This window comes from Phasianus colchicus, chromosome 3 (assembly GCF_987193195.1).
Source record: "Phasianus colchicus chromosome 3, bPhaCol1.hap1.1, whole genome shotgun sequence".
Taxonomy (NCBI): Eukaryota; Metazoa; Chordata; class Aves; order Galliformes; family Phasianidae; genus Phasianus; species Phasianus colchicus.
The window spans coordinates 25,715,711-25,733,265 of NC_143438.1; the positions used below are offsets into that span (position 1 = coordinate 25,715,711).

Consider the following 17,555-nt stretch of genomic DNA (forward strand, 5'->3'; position numbering starts at 1 on the left):
TCAAGAACAAAGCATAACAATGTCCCTACACAGAACTTTGTAGAAGAAAAGAATTTGCCTTTTCTCATCCAAAGAATGCAGGTCTGTAGTGTACAGCTTATGTTGCTGGACCTGGTGTTCTCATGAAAATCTGCCTTGTGGCACTGAGAGATGTTGAGCTGTCTTTATTGTCACCACCCGGGATTGCAGTTATTCAGTGTCTCATCATTCTGCAGGTCTTTACGTCCTTTTTGCTAACAAAGCGCAGGAATGAGTACAGATATTTTGAAGAACTGGTTTGCTTTTCATTTTAAGGTGTTCTTTAAACTTTGGGGCTTGCTAGAGAAATGTTTCTCTAGGTTTTGTGATTTGTGCATGCAAGAGGGGGTGCTGGGGTAGTTAATCCAGAGATCATTTCATGAAGTCCCTTCAGTGAGTAACCACATCGAAAGCTACATACTGCTTTCTGTATCTCAGATACTTAACTCCCTTGTGACCACAGGCAATCATGTCAGTTTTTATGGTATAGCATTTATCAAAACTTACAAACATACTCTTAAAAAATGAATTAATCATGGCAGTCATTTTAATCACAACAATATGGATGGTCACGTTTACAGTCATCTATCTAAGTACATAATGAAGTCAGCAGGACGGAAATTTATGTTTTCATGTATTGTTTGTGATGTCATTTTGTTTATTCAGTGCAGCAACCTTTTCTGTTTGACTAAGTAATATATTACAGTATTATATAGAAGTAAACAACTGTAAACATTATTAATGGCTGATGCATAAACTTGAGGAATAGATTCTTTAACTCACAAATGCTATTTTTTCCTTCCAAAACCAGTGTGAAAAATGTCAGTGTGAAAGCAAAAACTCCCACATTGTATTTTTCCCTTTTTCTCATCGTCTTGAAGCAGCTCAGTTAATTTTCATTTTCGTGAATCCCTCACTTAATCCCACATAAGCTCTACGTACTGTTTTGGAAAATACGCATTTTCAGAATATGTGAAGTGAACAATGTCAGATGAATAAGTAGCAGCCATCTCTTCTCAAGCACTCTGTTGTTTTTTTTTCCATTCCCACTCCAATTACTCATGTCACAGCATATGAAGTCATGGCCTTCACACTCACCTTATGCATGCTTGCTTGCTTTCCTGGGACTTCACATCTTGCTTTCGCTCCTCAAGATCCTCATACTCAGAGTTCTCGCTCTCCTAACTTCTATTTCCTTTTCTAATTCTCCTCAGTCCTCTCCCAGCTACTAGACTGGCATGTCTACTCTCATGTTGTTTCCTCCTCATACTGCTTACCTTAACTCTGCTCTTCTATGAAACATACACATACGGAGTGATTCTGGCATAGTGCAAAAATGGCTGCTTCTTGTCACTGCTGCTAACTCTGTTTCCAGAGTTAATCCTTATCAACATTACTTTACAGGGCCTTATGGATTTCTGGCATTTTTTTTCTGCTTTTTAGTTGGGTTGTGAATCAATAGCCTTGACCAGACAGAGTACATTACCAGCCTTTAACTAGCTGTGAGAATACTGCTCTGTCAGGTCTATTACTTTTGAAAATAATATTGATAGAACAGGCGTAGAGAGGAAAAAATAAAATAAAATTGTGATCCACTTTAGTAGAAACCTGTGGTATGTTAGGTATGTGGAAGTCATAACACTTTGTTTCACATCTCATTATATGTTAAAGTATCTTTTGGCAGAAACCTCCAGCTGGAGAAGAGATTAATTTTAAAATCAGAACTATTAATATAGTATTTGCTTCTCTTTTTCCATCAGGCGTGCCTTAGCATTTCTAATCTTTTTTCCCCAGAATCATACTAAAAGGACTTCTTTCACTGTTCTGAGTCTGAACAAATTCAAATTTTAAACTTGTTTTAACAGAATTGAATAGAAAATTGAGAAACTCACTTTCCATTCCTGAAGTTGTCACTATGTCTGTCTCATTTATCAGTCCTTTCCATTATCAAGCATTTTTAATATTCACAGAAGAATACAAATTCAGAGCAGAAGTCCATCTTACCCAGTTTCTGACTCTAGCGGTAGCTATAATGTCAGGAAAGAAGTGAAACATAACAAGAAATGTCATTCCCCTCCTGTCTCCTTGTAGTTTACCAGTCTTCAACTACCTCCATTTCAGGAGAGTTTTTAAACCTGATATGATTGATCTGTTTGATGCCTTGAAATAATTTTCTCTTCAAAAAGTTAACTGGGTTTCTCACATATATTGCATATTGGATCATTGTGTGGTGGCAAGGTGGAGAGCATACTTTATTACTCCTCAAGCAGAAGCAATTCCAGTCTAGTGACCATCATTGCCACCCTTCTCTCAATTGTTTCTACTGCTACTAAAGGCATTCTGAAATGGAAAAAACAGAGTTGCATGCTGTGCTCGGATTGTGGACAGCACATGGATTTGTAGAGACCCATAACTCTAATTTCCTGCTTTACTTGGCTGTACCTAGTATTCTGTTTGCCTTTTTGACTGCTTCTGAACACTAACCTGATATTTAATGAAACAATCTGAACTCACTCATGGGTGGTAATGGTCAGCTCACAACTATCATTTTGTGTGTGAAGCTAGAATTGTTTTCCACTCTACACTGATTTACATTCTGATTCATGTGTGATATTGCTGCAGAACCGGTAACTTTTCTCCATTGTAGGAACTACTCTATTTTCTATCCTTTCCCTTATTTTCTATAGCTTCTTTGTTTCTTAGGTAGTCTTTGACAAGGGATTTAAAATCATATCTTAAATCCAGTTGTGTTTCCTGCCTGACCCATATCCACACGATCACATGACAGAGAGGTTTGTAAGGCAGGACGACTTCCTTTCACCAAATCCATGGACTTGATGTAAAAAAGTGGGAAAACTCAGCTGCCAACCCATTTTTATTCAGTATTTATTCAGAATGCTTCCAAAGACAAAATGATAAGGACATTGGATGGAATCACATTTGATTATTTTGCAATTGAGACTCATGAAATTGGCAGTAAAATTTTTGAAGGTTTGCAAATTCCCTCTTTTCACATTTGTGCTAGATGTGACTTCTAGAAGTAATGAGCCTATTTGAACACAAGATAATGAAATCCTCATTAAATGTACTATTCAGAAGTTCAACATTTTATCAACATAGCTTAACTCTACAAAGAATGTTTTAATCTACACTTCATCTTTTCAATTCAAGGGATGTTCTGAATCAGGAATTAAAAGTACATTACTTCTTTTGCTTGATAAACTAAAGAATCTGAAGATGTCAGGGAACTTTTTTCTCAATTCCTCAACATCATAGTCAAAGTATTTTTTACTTTGGATTCGGAGTGAATATAGCAGAATATGTTTCTTAAATCCTTACTGTATCAGTCAAGTTAATAGATCTCTGTTATTTTTTTTTCACCACGGAATAAGCAGTGTATTTGTTTTTCTAGAAATATCAGTGGCACGATCCAGCAGCATAGAAGAAAAACGATGTGGCGGTAAGCTTTTCAATTCTATCTGTATATTAAATGCTGAAATATTAACTCATTTTTCTACTTGTTTCACATATTGCACTAGTTTTATTCCAACTTCTAAATGGCACATTCTCATTATTTATAGTTGGTCCAGAAATAGAGGTGATAGGGACATAGTTACTACAGGATTGCTCACTGAATACCCAGATGCCATTTCTGACCTTTGAGATGAGAGTATGTATTATTGGGCTTCTTTTTTACTTTTCTCCCGTTCTTTTATGTCACTCACCTTTCCTGTCCCAAAAAGAAGTTCCCATTTTAAGCTAGTTTTCATTAGGTCAAAATTTGTAAAGTTGCTGCAGAACAGTAATTTCATGTAATACTTTCTCTTTCGGACTCCAAATGAATAGCAGAGTGCCAGCCTGCTAACTGCTTTAATAGCTCAGACTATCTGGGACTCATATTCAGCTTTGCTGCCAAAGACATAACTAAAGAGTAAAATAAAAAAAGTTAAATCCCAGAAAGCCCTGATGCTAGCAAAACAAATCTTGAAAGAGAAAACTAAATTGCTGGGAAAAAAAAAATCTAACAGTGAGAAGAAGAAAAAGAAAAATGATATTTTTTGTGTGTGCTAAGCTATCTCGCTTAGTCTGTGTTGTCAGGGTAGTAGCTGTGGCCAGTTTTAATATTCTTCCATGCATAGATAAGCTGTATTTTTAACCTAGTAAGGGGCAATGAAAACACAAGGGTTATGCAGAAGCACTAGTGTGCATGGCAGTGTGTTATGGGAGTCAGGGTAATGCAGTTTGATTTTTTCTTAATTAGCAGTGGACCCCTGAAAACATTCTGCTAAGTTCTAAAACAATGGGAAACCCTTACACAAGTCTAGAAGGATATTTCAGTAATAATTTACAAATTGGGGCAGTCAACATAGTCACCTAAATATTAGATTATGTTCCTATGTTCGCAGTAGTCACATAAAGATTCTACCTTAGGGATTTGCCAAAAACAGGACCCATGTGCTGGTCTACTTCTCTCTTTTACAATGAAAAAGATCTAATGACTTTTAGACTAGTGCCAATATTTCATTTTAAAATCAGCTTCATGTGCACAGCCACAAAGAAACTTATAGTAATGTTAAGATGGAATTTCAGATTGTTTCTTTTTTAATCAAAAAACATATCTCCAGTTGGAAATGACAGTGAAAAGTGGTATAATTTGTTTATTTCCAGCTAATCTTACTTGTGCCACATCTGACCCAGTATCTCTGCCCAGTAACATTAGGGGGCACTTGTGTTTTAGATTTTCTCCTAAAGTTTCATGCAGCAGTGAGCCTTCTCTATGTTTTTATTTCAGAGTTGTAGGTAGGGCGGGTTTCCCATATTGTGATCCCACAGTATCTTCAAAGGGCAGAGCGGACAGGGAAGGCCTGTGTGAACAGTACTGTATTCTGTCAGCACACTCTGGCTGCAATGGTTAAAAAGCATGCTGACCTTTAAAAAATTTCCTTCTCTCTTCCGGGACATTCTCCCCTGAAGTACTACTGCTTTTCCCTCATTTCCCCCTTGCACAGAGAAAAAGTTCTGAAGGATGGGGAAGGGAACAAATTGGCTGCATATCAAAGATGCAGAAACAGTGCAAACCTGCAACAATCAAGGAAGGGGATTTGAAAGGAGTATGCCACAGTGTCAGGGACAGACACCAAATAAGGGGTATACTGAAAACATTTTAAGGGAAGCAGGTCTGTGATCTAAAGATAACAAGATTTTATTTGTTCTGCCTCAGTCACTATATATGTATGACAAAGAACCAGAAGAGCAACAGAGGAAATGATAATGTCATTCATTGGAAATAAGCCATGTCCATTATATGCATAATTTATATATGAAAATGTTTTGCCATAGAGTATACAGAAAGAAATTTAGCTGGATTTTTCAAACATTTAAAAAAAGCAATTCATTTTTCTATTGTTTGGGTTTTCACCTTGACTAAGCATCTTTCAGAAATCCCAGTCTTAACACTTAACAGAGGATTTATGGATATGCAGGATTCTCTTAATGATCCCTTCAGGGAAGTACAATGAATTTGCTACTGTAGCGATAAACCATTGCAAAGGAGATGTTTGTGGGAAACACATGAAATTTCCCTTATCATTACTTGAATCAAATACTTTTCTATGTTATTCCTCAAACTTAAGCTTTTATTGCTATTTCCTTAGCAATAAGGTTGTTTTCTTCTGTCCACTATGCAGAGTTCAATATGTTTCACATGATCGCCGTGGGATTAAGTAGCTCAATACTTGGATGCCTTCTTACTCTGCTTATTTACACTTATTGCCAACGATATCAACAACAGTCCCATGATGCAACTGTCATCCATCCGGTGTCACCAGCTCCTCTAAATACCAGCATCACCAACCATATCAACAAACTGGACAAATATGATTCTGTAGAAGCCATCAAGGTGAGAAGTGGGCTGGGAGCTCTCTATTGCACAACAGATCATCCTATACAACCGTTATTCTGTGTCTGAAGAATTTTAATTGCTAGTTTTCTGCACTGGCATTTGCACTCAAATTGTGCTGATTGTTAACGATGAAGATAGATTTACAACACTTTAAGTGTTGTAATTACAGATTCATTCCTCTGTAAGTCCCTATAGCTGTCCAGATTTGTGTGTAGGCAGAATTTATACAGCAGCAACTTTTCCTGTAGGAAACCAGACCACTACTCAAGGTTATTTTTCTTGTATGTTTTTTTTCTTCATTGTGTTCTACAGTTGCTTGCTGAAGAAGTAAGTATAGTTATTGACGATCATCATAATATATATTGAAGATAATCCTTTGGTGCCAATGATGTGGCATCAAGGGCACTATTGATCTTCCTGCACTATATACAGGAGATGTATCCAGTTAATACATAGTGGGTCAGACTCTCAGCTAGTATTCATACCTCAAATATTTGATAAATTAGTAGTATTGATTTACATTAGATGAGAATCTGGCATGGTATCTATATCATAAGACCTTTACTTCCAAATGCCTTTTTTTATGACCTTATAGAAAAACTCTGCTGTTTAGATCCACTGACTTAAGGAAGAATGAGCATTCTGGAAGTACTTAGCACGGTATCTTCAGATTATACAATTTATTAATGCAGCTGTGAGGCTTTTTGTAAATGATTATATTTCTTAAATCCTACCCAGAAAATCTCATTTTTAATTTCTGCATTTTTATTTCTAATTGAAGATATTTTAATAAATTGTCCTAAAAATTCAAGAAAAGTCCAGATGTTGTAATCAGTGAAATCAGTTGATATGTACCTAACTTAAGGCTTTTTCAAATCCTCCTGAACAACTCTCTGGATTGTTACTAGGCAGCAAAATCTTGAAAAATCTTGAAAAATCACCTTTAAAAAAAATGAGATATGCACTTCTAATACTTCCAGAATTTTTTTCTTTGTATTGCCTTGGAAAATCAAGTAATTAACGTAGTAAAAAAGAAAATAATTCTTATTCAATAAAAGTATGATAAGTGAATAATTCTAATAATTACTGAATATATATGATTAGAAAGAATTATTTACAAAAAAAAAAAAAAGTTATAATATTGGGGGAAATGTCTATAACTTTTTTATAGTAGAACTGTTTTCTCTAGAAACATGATTATGTAAGCAGATATATGCAAATGCAAGTAGATACTTCTAAATGCATTTTTGACTGATTGACATTTCATGAACGTTTGCCACAAAAATTGTCTGAGCGAAATAGCATGTAGGGGCTCCTTTCGTTCTGTTCCTTTCATTTTCTTCTTTTCTTTCTTATTTTTCCCCAGGCATTTAACAAAAACAACCTGATTCTGGAGGAGAGAAACAAATACTTCAATCCACATCTCACTGCAAAGACTTACTCTAATACTTATTTTACAGATTTCAATAATTATGATGAATACTAATGGGCTTGTGTATTTTCTGGCCTCCTGTAACTCCCCAATCCCCAAGGCCTGTGCTACATGACTGCTCATGTGATTGAGGCTTCAGAGATGAAGTTCAGAGACATTTCAAGCACGATCCAAGCCGTCAATGTCCCATTACTGCCAAATGCCTAGAACACCTGTTTGTGACATGCTGTTTTCTCTGCGGAGTGAAAGGTTGGCCTTTGGTGTTGGGTGCAGCTGTAGCCCCTTGGTGTTGCTGAACCGCTCATGAGGAACATGTCGCTTCGCTGTTTCATAAGCATTCAGTCAGATTTCTCTGACAAGGGACTGAGCAATTCCTGTTACCCCTTAAAACTGCTCCTGGAGTACAAATGCAATTTTCTTTTTAGGCATTGTCTTTTATTTCCATGGGGTGTGACAAGGGAGCAGTGCTGTTAGCCGTTGAGCCCCCTCTGCAGCCTCCTGAAGCTTACATCACCACAGAGATCTTGCAGGGTGTTGAGAAGAACAGCAAAAAGAAGCATGGTGGCTTAGCAATGCTCTTCAGCAGCACTAGGCTCTGTAGGGCTGATCTTCCAGGGCTGCAGATCACTCAAGCTGTAGATCAGCTGTTCAGAGAGAGGAGACCAAAGTTGTACTGATGGATATGATCTTGTAATGAAACTGGAATGCTTCAGGGTAGATGGTTTCTGCATGTGAGCCAAGCTTGGTCAGAGAAAGCCTTCACACTGTGTGGCTGAATTATGAGGGTGGTGGAAGGGCACGTCCAGCAGGCAGGCCAAGACAAGAAAGCAAATGGAAAAGGCAAATGGGAAGGCCTGCTCAATGCTGGGGTTGTGTTGGCCTATGGTCAGGCCAGGTACGGGCCAACTGCATCGCCATTTGTGTGCTGTCTCAAGCACTGGTGGCACATTGGCATAATCTGTAGAGCTGCTTTCCTCTATCTAGCTTTTATTTTATATGCACGTCTTTGACAAAACAAAGCATCATCAGAAAACGCAGATGTATTTGCAGAGCATAGTCTCATCTTACTGTCACGTCTGGCCCACAGTAACCAGCCCCTAATGGAACCTTCTTATGGTATTTTAAGTGAGTATCTTGTTGGACATCATTGATGTAAATATTTAAAATCCCATTTGAGTTTTAAATTATCAGTTTTAGTTCCTCTTGTAGTGGTAAGTGAAGAAACACAAAGGATTTTATACTATTTTTTCTTTTTTCTGTCTGTCTTCACTCACATTCATGACAATGTCATTTTTTGAGCTGAAATTACGGATGTAGAACTTAAAAGGGCAGGGGTTTGGACCAGATTTTCCAGAATTCTTAGTAGCAAGACAGCATTTGCTATTCTCAGACACTTGTGAAAAGAACTTAAAAACAAATATTAAGGACTAAAGAATTAAGCTTTTTTGGACATACTAGATGCAAAGATATCCTACCAGAATGCCAGGAAGGTACACACAGAGGCAGAGTGGAAATATTACCATTCCTTATTCACAGCCCTTGATCATTAGGTTATGCTACAGTAGGCAGACAGAGAAGAAAATGTCCAGATTAAAATGATTAAGAATAACGTGCAAAAAAACTGCACAAAGTACCCAGAACATTGAGACTGTGAGACTGCACTTAAGCACCACCTTGGTGGTCCAGCCACACCAGATGTATCCATGTCAATGAGCAACATTCTTGAATGGGGATAGGTCTGAATGTAGCTTCCTATCTCTGTTCTGCATAAAATGCAAAAATGCAAAGCGAGTGGTCTTTGAAAAGCTGTACTGTAAAATGAACACACATTTACCATCTATGAAAATAATTAGGATGAGCTGCCTATTTTTTCCAGATGAATCATTCTCCCTATTGTTAAAATAAAGTTCTCCCACCCTTGCACTCGTTTATCTTTAGAAGGGTTGATAACACCCATTTTCCATATTTTATTATTGTTTTATAGTTCATTAGATATGATTTTTCATGAAGAAATTACTGGATGCCTTTGAGTAAGGGGAAATTTTCTCTGCAAGAATATTCAGTGAAACAAACAGATGAGGGAAAGGCTCTCCAAATCACAAGCATGTCCAGTATTGGCATCAGTTTGTTCATGCCAAAAAATATTTTTTTACATTTCAATACATTTTAAAAGATCTATATTGCTGCTGCTGCCAAGAAGAAGCAGCATATGCACATACACACATGCACAACTCTTCTTCTCTGCCCCTGTACTAAGAGCACATTAGTCTGGCTTATGGATTTTGTATTTAGAGTATTAGTTATGAATCCAATATCTTAAAAACTATCTGATGTATGTATTTTTATTTTAACCTTCTTAATAAAAAATATCTGAAATAAGATTAAAAAATCTTTAGTAGATTAAGGCACACTTATCTTTACAGTGATTTGTCTTCCATTCCTTTCATGAATAGATAAATATGTTAGATGTGTTATATGCAATGATAATACTCTAGGTTAAGACTGCATGATCATAGGTAGAAGTGCATTTAGCAGATGCTCGGTCTGCTCACACTTCCGTCTCCCAGAGGAGTTCTTCAGACATTCAGATCTCTGACCAACTCTGATGTAGTGTAATCTAAAAATCACAACAACTTGTCAGAAAAGTGTTCCTTTTAAACATTTTTTTTGTCATTTAGCTTCTTAAATTACATTATTTTAAATCTCATGCAGAGGTATATTCAGAATTCTACCTAAAGCAGTTTAAAGTCTGATTTCCACATTCCTTCAGGATAAATGTGGTGTTTAAATGAAAATTTTAAATCGCTTCAATGAGAAAAATATGATTACAAGGTCTCCTCATCAATCTGCGAGAACAGTTTGTAAAGCCATTAGACTTTTGTGTCTTAAGTCATTTTTAGAGGACCCCGGGGGTGCACCAACTCCGTCAGTATTTTCACCTTCTGAGTTCTGCATAGTTGCCTATATGGTTTAAAACATCCTCCTCTACTATATAGAGCAAAGCAAAGTGAGGTTTCTATTAAATTTCAATTTACTTTATTTAACATTTTTTTCAAAAATAGGCTACACACTTTGGTGGAAAGCAGATTTCCACATGAAGGCTCTAATGTTGTTTTGCCAAAAATGGAACAAAGTGGATACTTGCATGCCAAACTTGTTTAAGCTGACAGAGATCTCAGACTTGTACAAGGGAAGAATTTGATTCTTACAGCATTGTTCTATTCTTGGAAAGGAAAAAACAACTCCTTTCTCCTTTAAAATACCCACGTCCTTTCGCGTGGATAAAGTGACCTTTTCTGTATAAATAAATATCACCTCTAATGTCGTTAATTAATATTACTAAGCCAGTTTTACACTGATTGCATAAATCGTAAAATGTTCTGGTTTGAACACAAACATTTGAGTAGGGAGATCACAGTCCTCTGAGTAAATCTGTAATTTTCCTTTCTGTGTAGCACTGCTAGATGAGGAGGAAGCAGGACTACTAGTCTGATCCTGCATAGTAAATACTGTCATTAGGTAATCCAAGTTAAAATTGTGCTGGAGTACATGTTTTGGACTTAGTTTAGTGTCTGATGCATAGAGCACATTCCTCAATTGCTTAGAAAATGGACTCCTGTGCTTGCAGATTTGATCTGAGTCTGATGACCTTTACGGCCACGTAAATTACTTCAGGTGGAAGCTTTTTCAGCCATTTGCAGTCACCTGCTGTTGGAGCAATGTGGTTAGGCCAAAACTAATCAAGAGATTTCTAACTGGAATTAGGATTTTCTTAAGAGAGGAAGAGAGAATGGGGTTTAAATGGCTTTGATTTCCAGGCTATTAAGCAGTACTGATTAAAGTCTCAGATGGGTGTAGAACTTTGAATTCAGTTAGCTCTATCAGAATCCTACTATAACCTCTGGGAAAATACCATGCAGTTTACAAATCAAGAGCCACCAAAGCACTTACGTTAAGTGAAGAAATTTCTCAGAGCATCTGAAGATATAATTGTTCAAACCAAACCAGAAAACAGAGTAAGAGTTCCCAGATGCAACAAAAACAGTAATGAGAATAAATGCTTCAAGATCTTTTCCTCATTGTTGTAGAATAAATACATGCACTTCTTTCAATGTGGGACCACTTTTGTTGAATTCAGAGCTACATACGCACATTCCTAAAGTTAATCGCATGCATAATGGCTTTGCTGTGTGAGATAATTCTGTAAAAAGTTTGGTCCAAGTTCATCCTGCTTTGCTTGAGGCGTGTGACCACTTTTTAGTTGTAGCTGCCACTGGCACCCTCTGCGTCTCATCAGGGAGACCATCCTTAGACGGGCAGAGTCACAACCCAGAGGAGGCTTGTAGAGAGAGACACTTATAATTTTCTTTTTCATTTAGATGCCTAAATGTAGATGGGCAAAAGCTAAGCTCTCAAGCACAAGTACGGTTTTACTGGTCACGTAAGTGACCACACTGAGCTCAGTGGTATGGATGTAACAAGTTATTAATTTTAATGTGTTTACAGGATTGAGCCCAAAATATACTGCTTCTGCACAAATCCATGCTCAGTACAAGATGGCCGCAGTAATAAAGAAACAGATTCATTTAAAATTGTTCACAAGCAAATCTGCGTCTTGATATCAGGGAATTGATATGTGTTCATTGTGTGGGGTAGTTGAATTCATTCCTTTCTTTGCTAAATAAATAAGTGATTAAAGAAAATACAGCTTGAGTTCATTTAAAAGCCATTCTTCCAAATAAAGGGTTTTGGGATCTGTGAATGTTTTCCCTTTCTTTTTCTCTTCTCTTTCTCCACAAAAATGAATCTTGTTGTGTAGTCAAAATGGTCTTTAGATAGGCAGTTTTGTATGGTTGAATGAATGCTTTGCACTGTGTTGCCACATGACAAGATTTTGGAACTGGGGTGATACGCAAGGGAAATGCGCTAAGCAGGGAAGTTTGACAAAAATTTCAACCCCAGCAGCAGCAAGAGTAGGTGGAAATGGAAACAGAAATGTGGAGAAATGTGACTGATGGCTTGGCAAATCCATCAGGAAACTTTCATAGAAACTTTGAGTCTTTTTTGGAATTGTCAAGGGCAGAGATGATGAGACTATAACCCCTCGAACAGCCAAACCAACTGGTTGCTCCAGCACAAAGCAGCCCGGCTGGCACACACGCCTGATTGCAGCAGGAACCTTGTGCAAGGCTGTGATTGCTGCTGCTTAGGAGAGGATTGAGCTGGAGCAGTTCTCAGCAACAGATTAGCCAGGAGGGGATGCAGTGCTTTAGCAAGCACTAAGCACAGTGGCACAGGTGGCATTTTGGCAATATGTGTACTGGCAGGAGTCACAGAGCAGATCAGTAAAACAAAAAAGCAAGTCCTAAGCTCACAGGCTTTGGACTGTCTCCAGTCTGGTCCCAGTAGCTGAGTCCCCATTAGTTAGAGCGTGCACCTACAGTTAAATTCACTTGTTCAAAAAAATCCACATAGTATGTTCTGAGATTGCTGTATGGTGCAAATGAAACAGGGACAGACAGACCTTTTGTTTCCATTTGGCTCTTTGAATCCAGGTTGGATGTTTTTTCATCTACTGATTGTGGATGATTGCCCCCCTAACTTGCTGAGGATCTATCTTCACGAGCAGTTAATTTGAAGGACAGATTATGGAACCATTACGGAAATCTGCCAAAACTTTGTATTGCAAAACTGTTATGAAGGGCTGGGTGAAAACTGTTGTATTGCTATTGAGTCTGGCTTATTTTAATTGTTCTGAAACGGAATGTTACTGAATGCAATGTAGCCATTCCTCAATTGAAATGAATATCTGAACAAAGATGGTAATTTCATAATACCATTTCAGAAAAATGTTCCATTAATGTAACTTTCAGCTTTCTCATAATCCAATCCTGGAAGCTGAGAATGTAGAAATGTTATTTATATTTTTTTTCCCCCCTCCCCAAAGGATTCATCCACAAAACTCATTCAGTGATAGCTTCGTATTTTAAAATGTTGTGGAAGGTTTTTAACAATAACACAGTTTATGTTCCAGGATTTGGCTTCATACTTTAAGAGATAGCCAATGGTTTTGAATAATTCTCCCTTTTCTAAGCCGCAGCAGTAGGCATCAACTACAAGTGAAATAAGTAACAAATTTGAAATAAATGGGACATTTAAGGTCTCAACTTTTAAATAAAGATTTGAAATGAATAGAACTGCAAAATTACTTTTATATCTGTGTGCCAAAAAGTGCTTTCTGTTGTCATGGCTCTGTGAAATGTCCTGCACAGTGAAAAAAATTGTTTTTAATAGTGATATACCCAAGATAAAGCAATTGAAATAGAGTTCAGAGATTTTTAGAAATAGTAAATACTTTTGGTTTGGTATCTAGAGAATGCTACTGCTTATTGCAATAGTGGGAGTAAATGATCCCTGCACAGAACTTTATATGGAATTATTTTCTCTTGTTATTAATGCCTCCAAAAACAGCTTCCTTAGTAAAACTTCTCAGAAAAGCTGCTGAGGAAACTTGTATTTAAGAAGCAGCATCACTTCAGTGACTCAAGCACAGAAATAAACGTGCAGGGATTTAAGCCAAATGCTACTGAACTGCACAGTCATTCCATTGGCACAGATTTTACCTTGAATTTACACCTATTGAGACAGCTAAGAGAATGTCTAGCCCAATGACTTAGTATTGCAGGGAGGAAATTTCACATAATTTAACACAGACCTGAAGCTCAACTGGTGGGTTGACTGCTTTCCCATCATATGTCTACACCCTCTAGCTCCCTCCCTAGAGGTATTTCTGCATATTTTAAATGTTATTATTTGATGAATTAGCTTTCATCAAATTGGATTCTATGTATTGGAGAATTGCCGCTTCTCTGGTCTCCATTGCTTGTATTGACATTATCTTACTGCCTTGGTTAGCATTCACAATCCTTGACCCAGTATTTTTTTCAGCTTTAATTATATGGATTTTGCTGCCCTTTTCAAGGCATTAATGCCAGCATTACCCAAACTTTATCCTTTTGTGCTCATTTAACATTTTCCACAAATCAGAACACTTATTTTTAACATACACAGTCAAATCTCAACCACACATTTGTGATCTTCCAAGCCATACCTTCTGATTGTTTTTTTGCAACAGTGGGAAACAATACTAGACCACAGTGGAATACCAAGTTCTGAAGTGATACACTTGGATTCTGTACAGAAGTAAAGAAAATCTACTTCTTAGCCCTTTTTTTTATTTCTGTGGTCGTTTCTTGCCTGGTATTTAGTCAAGGGCATTAGTCAAAAAAAGGAGTTTTTGAAGAAAGGATATTCATTTCTTCAAGTCAGTGTTTACTGTTAATGGTGTGTTTATGAGATTTTTCTGATCCATAAAATTTTAAGTGCATTTCATATCAGAGTGAACATAAACTTGCCACTAATCCAAGCCACAGAGATAGGAATGTTTTAAATCTCAGGACTTGGTCCGAAATATGGGTTAGATTCATTCATTCCCTTAATTTCTTGGCTTCCTGATATCATTTGTTGATGTGTATTTTTTTGTTTGCTGGTTGGTTTTGTATTTTGCAACCCTATAACTTAATTATCCACAGCCATAATAAACCTACCTTTGTTCATGATGTCCCAAGAAACCTGCACTAGGATTTTGCTGAGGTACAAAATAGAGCCCACTCTGCTGTGGGCTGTCGGCCAAGCATCTTAGAAGTCTTACAAGTTTCTGCATAATAAATTGGACCTGATGGAATGAACTTAGAAGTATCATTAAAAAATTGGCAATTGCCAGTAGTGTGGTACCTTATACGAGGCCCTGTGCATGTGAACCAGTCTCCAAGTTTACCACCAGCAATTTGAATTAACTTCAGCAATAGCCCTGTAACCAGCTGACAATGACCTTTTCCTCATCAAAAGTCTGGAGTGCTAAACAATAAGGGAAAATATTATTTTTCTGTTTGGCTTATGTACACTACAAGTATTCAGGTTAAAATGATTTTGTTTGGTATTTCTGTTTGCTATCTGCTTTAAACAAATCAACAAACAAAAAGAATTTTTGCCAAGAAATTTTGTCTCTATTGCAAACGTGAAATAGAATTTGTTTAATTTAACTCTGAGCAAATGTTAAATTATGGAAGCCTGATTAAATATAATGAATGCAGTTGCAAAATAGTTCCAAAAAGGACTGAAATAATTTAAATATTGAAATGCATCATTGTTTATGCAGCAATTTCTTTTGCTGCATCTCTGTCCCTGTGATAGGTATGATTTTAAGAGCAAACATGACAATAATAAAAAAACAAATAAAGAAAACGCTGACCAAAAGTGTCACGTTACACTCAGGAGTCTTCTCTTAGCAGGTGAACTCTTTTGCAGTTTGATATCTTAAAGTTATTAATAGGATCTGTCTGGATCTGCTCCAGACCTAGTTTGCAAATTGTTGTGAGGGGTAATCTTTGTTCAGGTGAAGTCCCTGGCAGCTGGCAAAACTAGAAACACTTCTTTTGTTGGAATAGATTGAAGAAGACACATTCAATTTACAGCAAGCCCTGAGGTACTTGTTGGCTGCTTAATGGAGGCCTCCAGCTGCCTAGCCCTACAGGAGTGAGGTCTGGCAGCTGGCTCAGATGCTCATGCCCTTCTTTCTGTGATGGGCCTTTGCTGGTAGCAGGGGACATGCAATGGTTGCTGTCATTTTCCTGATAGGCCTGACTTGATTCTCACTTGGCATAGCAGAAGATGATACTGTAACTTGGAAGGGGTTGCACCTACACATCTCAGAGTATAAGAAGGCAGGATGAGCAAAGAGATGTCTTAACGCCTTCCTACTGATGAGGTGACTGTGACGGAATGGTTAAGGAGCAATTTGGTCAAGGTACTCAGCTGTCTCACTAAGGGAAGCTAGAACTCTAAATTTGTCTGAAAATCCTGCCCCAAATAACTTCCTTGAAATGTAAAACTTGTCCTGTGGCAAACTCAGTCTCTAACCTGGAGTTTCAACCAGAAAAGATCATCCTTTATCTCACAGTGACAGCTTTGAGTTAAAAATGGAGGCAGTAGGCTCCTCCTCTGCTGTAGGACTCAGCTGTGAAATCCCTAAGGTTGGTGGGGTCTCAGCTCTGCCTGGGAGGTCTGTCACCAGAGAAAACCTGAGGCAAATTCAACAAGCTGTTTCTGCTGGCTGGCTGAGGATGTATTTTGAAGTATTCTCTATTGTTTTCTCATGTCACAGCTCATTAACAGTTTTTGCAGAAAAAGCAGATCTTTTAAGCCTTTTCCCTGTAATGTAGTGCAGAGATCTACTTTGGCCTTATTTGCCTGAGTGTCAGGAAATGTGAGAATACATGAGCAAATATGAACAGTTCATCATCTCCCTCAAGCCTATCTACAGGATGCCAGAAATCTGCATATAATTTAGGGAATTTCTCCTAAAATAAACTGAACTATTGATGTGATCCTTGAGGAGGGAACACCATTAACCTGTATGAACTCAAGCACACTGCTTAGTGACTCTAAGAGTCCCCTCTCGCATTCCACATGCAGTTCTTAGCAATTTCACTTTGAAGCCAAAAATTGCTGCCAGTATCAAGCACTGAGTAATTGACAGGTTACTAGCAGGGAATTCTTTTCTTGACAGGGAGAGGGGTTTTTAATAGGGTTCCACAGAAACCTGTTTTCACTACTGTGTTGTCTATTGCTTTTTGTATTGATCAGGAAGGAAAAATGCTGAGATTGCTGAGAGAAATAATAAAAAAATGAATACGTAAAGGCGAGCAAAAGCTGCAAAAGCAGCATACTTTATAAACTCTGCACAAGCAAATAAATTGTATTTTCACATGGCCTAATGGAAGTTCATAAATACATACAGAAGAAAGAGTGTAAGCCACAAGTAATAGGGGAGTCTGCTCTGAGAAACAGGATAGGACTCCGGGTCATGGTGGATAGTTTGATGACCATAGGTATGAATGGAAACAATACAAAATCAAGAGTTGTCATCCAACACAGTACAATGGCTGAAAACTAAAACTAGGGACGTTTATGTAGAATAAGATGTGAATTTAGCACATATTTATATGAATGCATATGTATACAATATATATATAACCTGAATATTTAGAACAGTTAAGATAATTAAGTATTAGGTAATTCCTGGAGAGATGTGATTTTTTTCATCTTTTCCACCAATAAGTGTCAAGCTTTCAGTCATTAGAG

The 17,555-nt window shown here is 37.3% G+C and overlaps 1 protein-coding gene across 8 annotated transcripts in view; it reads left to right on the plus strand.

Annotated features, from left to right (window-relative positions):
* The window catches only part of SEMA5A (semaphorin 5A), a 323,479-nt gene extending 311,373 nt beyond the window's left edge, over positions 1 to 12,106 (plus strand). For all 8 annotated transcript variants that reach the window (XM_090137116.1, XM_031589199.2, XM_090137114.1 and 5 more), the window contains 3 exons: positions 3,431 to 3,478; positions 5,706 to 5,917; positions 7,287 to 12,106. In XM_090137116.1, the coding sequence (XP_089993242.1) occupies positions 3,431 to 3,478; positions 5,706 to 5,917; positions 7,287 to 7,406 (380 nt within the window). In that variant the 3' untranslated portion in view covers positions 7,407 to 12,106. The remainder of the gene's footprint in view (positions 1 to 3,430; positions 3,479 to 5,705; positions 5,918 to 7,286) is intronic.
* Positions 12,107 to 17,555: the final 5,449 nt, after the last annotated feature.